This window comes from Rattus norvegicus, chromosome 7 (assembly GCF_036323735.1).
Source record: "Rattus norvegicus strain BN/NHsdMcwi chromosome 7, GRCr8, whole genome shotgun sequence".
Lineage (NCBI taxonomy): Eukaryota > Metazoa > Chordata > Mammalia > Rodentia > Muridae > Rattus > Rattus norvegicus.
In genome coordinates, this window is record NC_086025.1 from 100,481,589 (window position 1) to 100,492,885 (window position 11,297).

Below are 11,297 nucleotides of genomic sequence, written 5' to 3' on the forward strand. Positions count from 1 at the left end.
AGAATGACAAAGTATATGAAGGTCTGTCCACCATGGAGAACTTCAGGATCTGATTTCAGTTACTTCTTGGTCACCATGGGTGTGGAGAGAGCCTTTACCTTTGCTGGTATCATACCTGTTTATGCCTCTAAGAACTAAGCACGTAAGAAACAACTTTCCGTAGTAGGAAACATTTCTTTTTTGTTTGTTTCTCTATTTCGTTTTATATTTTCTTACTCTGTAGCTCAGGCTAGCCTTGAACTCACTATTTAGCCTAGGCTGGCCCTGGATTCTCATCAATACTCCTGCTTCAGCCTCTCAAGTACTAGGATAGAAGCAGGCATGAGCTGCTAAGTCCATCTGAAAGGTTTTTGTTTAGCCCAATTTCTCTATCATCCTTACTTCCAGAAAAGGTCCAAACACCTGGTAATAAAAGCGCCAGGCAAAAGCAACAAAATAGGAGTAAGATGTGAGAGGCACAGTAGAAAAAAAAAACCCATGGGAAGAGGCAATCAGCTGCAGTAAAGATACAAGGAGGAAAGATGAGGCTAGAGATGTAAGAGATCGGATGGAGGGCTGTGTGGCCCAGGTTCTACTTCTGCCGTCTGTACATGTAGAAAGCCCAGTCCAACACGAAATGAGATGTCTACATTAAGTGTCATCTGAATAGTAACTTCACACAGCAGCCCTTGGGTAAGACCTTGAAAGGTCAGGCACCCTGGTGTCAGCCTTAGAGTCTTTGGAGAATGGCATCCCACAGACTTACGATCCTTCATCCAGTGAGTCCGAAGCAGTAGTGTATCATAGTACTCCATGGGAACACATGGAATGCTTGTGAGGGTAACGGCTTAAGGGAGTGTCTCTGTTTCATAGACAGAGGACATCTTGATCAATCAGGCTGCTATGATAAAGCACAAACAGCCCAGATTTATTGCTTAAAGTTATAGAGGCTGGAGTCCAGATTTAAGATGCCAGCATCCTAGGTGTCTGTTGAGAAATGTCCGCCCTCCCTCACAGAAGGTACCTCTACACAAGAAGGCAAATGAGCTTCCTGGGGCCTTGATCACTCTATTCATACTAACCTTGGGAATTAATCCCCTAAAAGCTCAACTCTGAGTCTTAGGAGACTGCAGACACCTGTGCCAATGAATTTGAGGTTTAAGGAGTTCATTGTGTTCTCCCCTATTACCAAGATGAGCAGCTGGGCCAGTGCAAAGCAATGTCTGTGTCTGCCCCTCCCTACCTAGAGATCAGCTCCCACTAGACCACACAGTCTGTCTTCTTAGAACTATTTATAGTTTCCCCACACCCAGCCCTAGAGTCAAACAGTGGCCTGCGGTTGAGGGAAGGAGGCTAAGTAGCCCAGGGTAGCTCTAATGGAGGCAATGGGAAGAAAGTTGACAGCACTTGAAAATGTGGACACAGTAGATGGAGTCTGTGGCCCAGTGGTCTGTAGCCACTGTGGACTGGAAGCCAATCCCAAAGCACATTCCTAGAATCAGCCTGGGCTGTGACTTGCAGTGGCAGGCCCTGAATTCAGACCACTCATGACCTGTATTTCTGGCCAGTATTTCCCCTGTTCTCATGAAGTAGAGAGAGGCCGTGGAAAAGTATGGGTCCCCACATCAAAGAGCCTTAAGAAGCTCATATACCTTTGTTCCCAAATATTTACAGTAGCAGAGAGAGAGAGAGAGAGAGAGAGAGAGAGAGAGAGAGAGAGAGGCAAAAAAGGAAGGCATGGACCCTGGGTTAGTTTCAGAGGGCCCCTCGAGGAAGGCCCACAGGCTGCATGGCCTTGGCGCAGCAGAAATGTATTGTCCCTTGTTTGGGAAGTCTAGGAGATGAAATGCAGATGTCAGCAGGGCTTAATTCCTCCACAAACAAAGCTGTGCCAGGCTTCTCTAGTTTCTGGCTGCCTCAGGGATTGCTTACCAGCAAGAGGCAGTCTTCTTCCTGTTCCCCATCACTTGGTAACCCTGTGTGTATCCATGAGTCTTAATCTCCCTTCTTGCAATGACATTAGTCCTGCTTGCTCAGGGTGCATCTTAACCTCAGTTAAATTCAATCTAAAGAAAGATTATCTGCAAGCATGGCCCCATTCTGAAGTACTAAGGTGAGGATTTCAACCTCTCTGTTGGAGAGGACACTCCAAGAGCACTGACCTCCCACAGATCATAGAGTTCTGCACCAGAGGCTTCCGGTATCAAGGACCTGAACTGGATAGGCCTTCAGGGAAGGACTCAGCTGCAGTCAGTGGCACTCTCCATGTCCCAGATTGGCTAGGGCTTCTTTCTGCTCATTAACTTTGTCTGTCCAGTGAGGACTTGCGGACAGGTCCCATGTGATGATCCTTGGAATGTTCTTGGACAGTCATATGCTGTGCCAGATTCTGAAGGGTCCTCATAGCTCTCAATATCTCAGCCTGAGACTGTGTTCAAGGAAGAACTTGATAGGTGCTCATAGGACTGACTGAAGCCAAAAGCCAAGCCACCACTCATGACAGGAGGAAGACAACCCTGCACTTCTGGTATATAGGCTCCCTGGAGCTGGCTCTGTGGTTTAGAGTAAGCAAGTGGTGAGCCTGGAGGATAACCTGCTCTAGGATCCATGGAACTTGGGTATCAGACCCCAGTGAGCCCAACAGTAGGCACATTCTTTCTTGATCCACCCACACCCTGAACTCTGTAATCCTCAAGGCTGCCCCATTATTTTCAGAAGAAAGACATTGAGACATCTCAGACCTGGTGGCAACATACCACAGAAGCTTTTAGTGCCCGAGTGATAGGTGGGGGACTCCAGCATCTTCTTCTTGTTAGAAATACATCTTTGACTCTTATCAGCTAGTGACTAAGGCAAGTCAGGTGGGCTCCTTGGTGACTCAGACTTTTATCTGAACAAGGAGTACAGGAGCAGAGCCTCTCTCAGGGCTACTCAGCAGTGGATCTGTGTATGGACCAGGGCCTGAATAACTTTAGACCACAGGACCCCAACTGTTCTTGGTCATCAGAACATGTTCTTGACAACCTCCATGCTCCCTGTCATGACAATCCCAATGTGGAACATCAGTGCAGTAGTCACTGCAGTAACTGAGCAGGTCAGCAAGAGGACTTGATATTTTTGCCAAGGTCTCTTTCTCTTTTTTTCAGCTCTAAAGTCTCTCTCTCTCCCTCACAACTTCCTTCTTCCTCTCTCAACCCCTCCCCTCTCCCTCTATCTTTGCCCCTCCTTCTCCCTTTCCTTCCCTCCTATCTATCTGCCGCAGAGCTCTCTTCTCATTTTATTTCTGGCTCCTATCTGTGTGTGTGTGTGTGTGTGTGTGTGTGTGTGTGTTGCATTCCTTGCCGTCTGTCTCATGCCTCTGTTCAGTTAGCATACAGCAGCTTTCCTGGCAAATGTAGTAAGCAGATGCCATGCCATCCCCTTCTTTATAGAGCACTGCTCAGATGTCACAAAATGACGTGGTGGCACTCTCAGGTCCACCACGTCATGGCTATGATGTATTTCCTGCTGAAGGCAGGGGACTTGTGCTGCTAGAGCAGGGGAAGAAAATTCAAAACCTGCAGAGTAAGAGAAATGGCTCCAATCCAGAGTCAAGGGTCAGAAGACATCTCCTCTTAGGCCTTCATTTTACTACTACAGAATCAAAAGCCCAGGGATGTGACCAGATGTGGTCCTTTCACACAACCAGCAGCCTGGACCCTCACCTATCTCTGAGCTCTCCTATGTTCTCTTTCAACTGCATGCCAAAACTAGTATGCACAGGTCCATACTATGCTAAGTCCATACAAGCTGTACAACCTTGGGCAACTCACTTAGCCTCTCTGGGACTCCTGGGAATACCTTTCCCACAAAGAGGCTGAGAAGGTAATGGAGACAGGACCTGTGAAAAATTTCTTCTGAGGCTTTATATGTTCTAAGGAGGGGTATGCATATCTATCCACATCCACACCCACACCCACACCCACACCCACACCCACACCCACACCCACACCCACACCCACACCCACACCCACATCCACATCCACATCCACATCCACATCCACATCCACATCCACATCCATGGCAGATTTTGAATACCAAGGCTGTAGATCAAGGGAAATTCACCATGGCTTTCAGGCTGTCTCTTCCTTTTTATTGTCTATTTTACCTGAGCAAGCTTCCTTGCCTTGATGTTCCCACCTGTGAAGTATGTGTTGTTTTTTCCACTTTATCTTTGGATTATGAAGACTAAAGATAATACATGTTCAATATCCAGCACCCTGCTGACCTTTAATGTTTGGTAATTAGCATTAGCTTATTTTAAGGAACAAATAAACTAGGAAAAACAGTAAGTAGAAATGACTTAAGAAGGCAGCCACATTCCTCCTTAGACATTGCCCAGCCGTGGGAACAGAACTGTAAATCTCAGCTTTGAGATGTTTTGAACACTACTGGTCTGCACTCTAAACACTTCTGGGCATTCCAGGAGCCCTGTCCATTCCAGATCCAAAATGCAGTGCCTTCAGATGGCTATCTTAGTGACTTTGCAGGAACTGACAAACCAAAGAAAACATTATAGGGCTGTATTCTTAAACTGTATCCATGGGTCCAGCCACATCCTGTGTGATCATTAAAATGATCTCTGAGGGTGGATGAAAGCCAGTCACTCCTGACACTACCCGTTCCTCCCCATGGTGTTCTCCTGTCCATTCCACAATCCTCTTCATCACTGACATGACAGATACTTGCCTGATAGCGGGCAGACAACACAGTGCATGCCTACCAGCAGTCTGTGAGTTCAGGTAATTAACTCAGCAGTGCCAACAGAGAAGAGCCCTAAGGTGCTGGGCTCAGCAGAGGAGAGGAGCTGAAGGAGAGGGAGTAGTTCTATTGCAGGAGTGAACATTGAGTTAATCTTCCCCAAAAAAAGGTTGTCAGGTACCAGGGAAGCCTATTTGTCAATGGATGAAGAAGGCTAGGATCTGGGCCCTATTAAAGTTTGGGAGACTGGATGAATGGGTGAAGAAGACAGATAGGTCTTACCATTGTCATAGATGTTTATTGAGAATAGGTGATTTTTTTTCTTTAAAGACATGTCATCTAGAATGATCTTTCCATTCACACCTGAAAACATGGCTCACATGATGGGATATAAAATAAAATTCCCACTGTCTGATACAGTGGTCAGTTAATCAGAAAGATCTACTAGGTAAGTTTGTGACAAGCGACCAGAACAGTTCAGATCTAAGGCACGTATTCTCACTTTGTACCTGTGCACCTATGTTGACTCCCTTCTTGCTCCATCTCAAAGTTAGAGGCCTAGGTAGGAAGATGCTGTCTTCAGGTCCTGAATGTGCTACAAATCTGTAAATGTAACATGGCTTCCACAGTTTGATTCCTAGGCTGGGTCTCTTGAAAGTGGAACATCTGCATGATAGACAATGAGTTTAATGACCTGCTACAGTAGCTTTTGGCAGATACCTAGTCTGAATACCTAGAGAGATTATGTGGCCTGGAAAGTTCTGCTTTGTGCTGGTGACACTTTATGGGAGGAGTTAGATGTCCAGTTTAATCCATCCAATCAGCTAGAAGCTGTGACTGTCCCACTGAACAGTGTACTATCAGCTGGGCTCTGGGGAAGTCACAAACACTGCTGTACTATGGGTAATTTCTGAGACACAGTTCTCTCCACGGCACTGTGTCTGTAAGAACTTCCTACCCTTGGTGAGTGGGTGGAACTGCAGTATCTGAAGTAAATGGGAAGCTCAACTCTAATGGGCTGCACAGGAATACATGTGGTCTATGAGACCCATGGTGATCTATTCAGCAGGAGAATCTGTTCTTTCTCAAATCAGACTTGACCAAGGAGAGGCACTCACACCCTGGCATGAGCTGAGTACTTGGCACATGTCTCAGAATAAAGCAGAGGGGCCACGGAAGAAAGACTCCCACTCCTCCCTTCCTCTGGTTCCCTTCAGAGAAAGGGCTGTAGGCCAGGGGGTATGCTTTATGGGTATGAGGTCAACATGCTTCCTTTCACAGACAGAATGTCAGGGTCACTGTGGTCATAGACTCAGCCCTGAACCTGTCACATGATTAGGATGCAGTGGGCCCTTCCCCTGTATAGCCTCCTTACCCTGTCATCAGAAGGGTGATGACTTGAGCACACAAACTGTCAGAAATGCTATCACTATTTCCCCTTTTCTCCCTTCTTGGCTGGATGAAAGCCCAGCTCAGCCACCTTCCAGCTAAGGCCATTGTTCAGAGCTATTTGAGGACAGCCTCGATACTGCTTCCTGCTAAGCCGTGTGGGTTGTGGCTCCTGGAAGTGGAGCTCATGTCTGAAGTCAGCAGTGGGCAGGCCTTCAGTATGACCACACTTTGACTCCATGGTAGGGCTTGTGTTGAGCAGGGCTGAGTGATAAAGTCAGAGGTCTCAAGTAAACAAAGCTGGCTTCTGTCCTCACTGGATAGCAACATGGTGGCTTTACCTAATCTCAGGCTTCTTTCCATGGCTCATGACCATGGTCAAAGGTTTCCTGGCTTGGACATAGTACAAATTCCCCAGCTTTTCACGCTTGATCTGCAGTTTTTTGCTCAGCTCTTACCTCCCTCTCAACTGGAGCCTGATGCACAACAGCAAGCACGTTATTTGTGATGCCTTGGATTTTTCGAGAATAGGAAAATGGTCTCTTTTGATTCTCAACAAGGCACATTTGCAGTATGGGTGTGAGGCCTAGAGGCATATTGCCTACTAGAGATTCACTTCAGTGACATGCATTTATTGAACACCTACCAAGCGTCAGGTGGTAGGGTGGACTACATGGACAAAAGTTAGCCCTGAGGATCTGGAATGTTATAACTTACAAATAAAGGGCCAGTGCACAAGAGCACACCACCTTTTTATGATGTTACTCACAGAAGAACAAATAAACATCCAATGGAAATATAGGTATTGTGTTTGAAATACCGTTAATAGTTCATCCTGAAATATCTCCAGTCATCATTTCTCAGCAGCAGATGAGCCCTAGCCACCACGTGTGCCATGGGGCTGCTCAGATTAGTCCCATGGATATAGGTCAAATGAGATGTCACACTGAACAGTAATCCTACATACAGTATGGAGTATGAAGAGTCCTTGTTTTACTTGGAGGACTGTTAGGTTTGGGCTCATGGTTTTCACCTCATACCTCTTACTTCTCTTTCCCTGTTTCCTCAGCCTAGAATTGCTGGCAGATGTTCAGTATGCTTTTGGACTGCCCTTCTACTCTGCCTACCAGGGCTACTTCTCAATGGAGGAGCAGAGCCTCTCTCTGAAAGTCATGCAGTATTTCTCCAACTTCATCAGATCAGGGTATGTGGCCCACTGCTCTCCTGAATCCTATCATATGTTCCCTGCTATTACCGTTCCTGAATATAAAGGTCATATTTTTTTTAACCAGTCAACTCATCCTAGCCACAAAAGCTATAATTCTCTGTTACCTTTTCCTTGTCTGGCTTCCCTGTTTCTAACCAATGTGTAGATAAATCATGAAGAAAGCTTCCAGCTTGGTTCCCTCCTTGCAAACACACTGTTGGCATTAGGCCAAGGTTTTTTAGCCTCTGTACTGTTGATACTCGGTACCAGCTAAGTTGTGTGTATATGTGTATCCTGTAGGATGATTGACAGTGTTCCTGGACTCTGTCTACTGGACACCAACAGTTTCTACTGTGCTGTTTACTTTACAACAAAAGTAAAGCACCTGGCAAACAGCTTATGGGAGGCAAGGCTTATTTGAGGTCCTAGTTCCAAATGGTTTGTCCTTGGTTGCTTTCCACAATGGACAGTACATCAGGGCAGCAGAGGTGGAGATTCTTTACCTCATAGAAAACAGGAAAGAGAGATAAGGGGGGCCAGGAGGTACAAACCACATAATCCTTCCTGAGTCCATTCCCCATTGAATTATTTCTGCTATGATGCTTCACCTCCTGAAGATCTAAAATATTTCATGACAGCCTCAACATCTGGGAACCAAGCATTCAACACGTGAACTTGTGAGGAACATTTTAACATTCAAAACTTAACATCCAATCCTGTTCTAGTTATGAAAATTAAAATTGTCTCTGGCCTCCAGGCTTGACCGCCCATGGGCTGATGCAGAAGGGTTGGGATTCCTAGGCTAGCCTAATCTGTATGGAAAGACACAAATCTCAAAATCTAAAATATTTTTAGAAAGCTTCCAAGCATTGCCCAGTGTCTCTGGGGGGGACAGACCAGTTGGAGTGAAGCCATTCTCTGCTCCATGAATGTACTGTTGTCAGCTGTGGTATGCCATCATGGCATTCTGGAGCTCCCCTAACTCCTACCTCTTCCCCAGAAGCCTCTGACCCAGTCCCATGGTACACCACTTCCCAGATGTGCAGATCCCCACACACACTCCTGGTAGTTTCTCTACTTCATTTACCTCTTTGCATTTCCTAGAACTCTTATAGTTCCTCAGGGAAGAGAGAAACATCCTGGCACAGCTACAAGTTACTAACAACCTTCCACAGTAAAAGCAATTGTACTTCAAAGTAGAGCAAATAAAGATTTATGAAGTTTGCTGAGGAAGTTGAAGGGAAAGGGACATTTCTTCTTATTAGTGTTTTAGAAAATGTTTTCCTGAGGGAACAGCAACAATACCAGACTTTCAGGCCATTCAGATGAGCTAAGGGCATCTGCTCTGGAGCGTGGGCAATCTCAGCCAAGGCAGGTGGTAAGGAAGCACTCTTGCTATTAGAGTGAGGGCTGGTGGGCTGGGGCATCAGCTTTAGTGAGTAAAATGAGCCATAATGAAGGTATCTGGAATGCAGAGATAGCATGATGTCCTTAAGATGCTTCAGGAAGAGTAGGCTAACAATTGACATAATGAATTTCCATCCTTCTTGGAAGTAAAGAAACTCCCATCTTTCTGGCTGATGTCTGTACCTGGGTTCCTGCAGCCTGAAGGAAGGAAGGCACTCACTTTTCCCTGGAGAGTTCCTGTGGAAAGGTTGCGTTGGAGGGAAATGGCAGTTTTCTCCCCATGAGTAGAGAGTGGGTGATGTTTTATATTCTCAACTCTGCTCCAAGATACTGAGGCCAAATGACTCTGTTGACAAAATAAACTACTGTGGAATCCTATGGCCTGAAGGTAAATCTGCTGTTCTGATATCTCTGGGAGGCTATGATATCTCCTGCATGGAACCTTAGTATATGACTTGCAAGGTGCCTTTAGCATACTTTCTTATCATACAGAGCTTGAATAAGCAAGAGCCTTTCAGAAACTAAGAATGACATCCAAATCAAAGGACACAGGAATAAAAGGGGGTAGCAGTAAGCATTCAGAAAGATAGGGCCACAGTAGGTCCTGAGTAGTGCCAATGAATCATGAATTGGATATGACCCATTAGTGGTGATTTCAGAGAGCTTTTGTGGTCTTGTGATTTATAATAGCCAGCTAAACTCCCCACTGGAAGCTGGACCAATGACTTACCATTTGCAACTCAAAGTTGAATGATTTGCCCTTGAAGACCAGAGCCCAAGTATGTCATATTAAGTGTTAAAAGGAAGGATGCATTTTTTTCTCATTTCCCTAGAAATCCTAACTACCCACATGAGTTCTCACAGAAAGCAGCTGAATTTGCCACACCCTGGCCAGACTTTGTTCCTGGAGCTGGAGGAGAGAGCTACAAGGAGCTCAGTGCCCAGCTTCCCAATCGGCAGGGCCTCAAAAAAGCTGACTGTTCCTTCTGGTCCAAGTACATCCAGACTCTGAAGGATGCAGGTAGTAGTGTTCTGGGGACGATTTGGGAGTGTTTGACTCAGTGTATGTTAGCTTACACTGTATATATGGAGGCCACCAAGTCACTTGGTACCGGACACATAGTTTCAAGTCAGTAGCACTGGTGCAGGAAGAGGAGTATCTCTAACACCTTGTAGCCCTTGCAGGACCGCATGGAAAATCACAAAGAATAAGAAGTGGTGAGGTACAAGTCAGCATTTCCACATTCTGCTGCTGAGTTTAAGGAGTCAAATGGACCACAGTGAGCCATGGAGACTGTAGAAACAATATGGTATCCTTAAGAAACTTCAAGGAGAATAAGGAAACAAATGGCATGCCTCCTTCCTGTCACTGGGGCAGATTCCTGTACCCAGGGCCTGAAGGGTTCCCAAAGGAAAGATTATTTGGGGAAGGGTCCAGAATGACAGTTAGGCAGGCAGAGAGGGAAAGACAATACATCAGAGAAGAGACTTTTGTCTAAAGTGCTTGTACTCTCAACTCTACTTTATGGAGTTGACCAAGTGAGTCCCTTGACATCCTCAAGTACTGCTGTACCCTTAGCATATGTCTGCAGCCTGGGACTGAATCTGCTATCTCTGGGTCATTGCTAGGGAATGAATCTGGGGCTGTTCTCTCTTACTAAAGGACCAGTTCTAGACCTACCTGCCCTTTCATTCTGTTTCAGATGGAGCCAAGGATGGACAGTTAACCAAGAGTGGAGAGGAGGACTTGGAAGTGGGGCCTGGGTCAGAAGAAGACTTCTCAGGCTCACTGGAGCCTGTCCCCAAGAGCTACAGCAAATGACCAACCCTGAGGTCTCCCCCACCTTCGCTGCCAGTTCTACCCCAAACTGCCTCTTGTGGTGGTTTTACTATATACAGCAACCATTTGCTTTCAATAAAGTATTTGCAAACAACAAAGTACTAGTTATTCTGTGCTGTGACTTCAAAGCATTTCTTGGTGACATCACACCAGGAGCCAATGCAAATCTTTTTTTGACATTTGGATCCCAGGTTACTGGATTGTCATCAGTGGGAAAGCCACATTCCTGACCCTCTAAGAAAGAAGGTCAGGCAAATGGAAAACAGTGCCATAGAAAATGAGGCTCCATCAAAGGCACAAACTCCAAAGATAGTCTCATCTAAGGAAAGGCGAGTTCCGGAATGTGAATAGGAGAACAACTAGGACTGGGGTAGAGGTACAGCAAGAGACAAGTAGGTCCGAGCCCGTGTGTGATGGTAGAGATGGTAGAGTTACTCTCTATCATCTCTCTATGTATCTATGTATCTATGTATCTATGTATCTATGTATCTATGTATCTATCTATCTATCTATCTATCTATCTATCTATCTACCTACCTACCTACCATCTGTCTGTCTCTCTGTCTGTCTGCCTACCTACCTATCAGCTATCTACCTATCATCTATCTATCCATCTGTCTGTCTGTCTATCTATCTATCTATCTATCTATCTATCTATCTATCTATCTATCTATCTATCTACCTTCCTATCTATCCCTGTCTCTGTCTGTCTCTCTCTGTCTCTCTTTCTGTCTT

The 11,297-nt window shown here is 45.6% G+C and overlaps 1 protein-coding gene across 2 annotated transcripts in view; it reads left to right on the forward strand.

Moving 5' to 3' along the window:
* The window catches only part of Tg (thyroglobulin), a 184,898-nt gene extending 174,240 nt beyond the window's left edge, over positions 1 to 10,658 (forward strand). For both annotated transcript variants that reach the window (NM_030988.2, NM_001270783.1), the window contains 3 exons: positions 7,178 to 7,312; positions 9,556 to 9,743; positions 10,426 to 10,658. In NM_030988.2, the coding sequence (NP_112250.2) occupies positions 7,178 to 7,312; positions 9,556 to 9,743; positions 10,426 to 10,544 (442 nt within the window). In that variant the 3' untranslated portion in view covers positions 10,545 to 10,658. The remainder of the gene's footprint in view (positions 1 to 7,177; positions 7,313 to 9,555; positions 9,744 to 10,425) is intronic.
* The last annotated feature ends 639 nt before the right edge of the window (positions 10,659 to 11,297 follow it).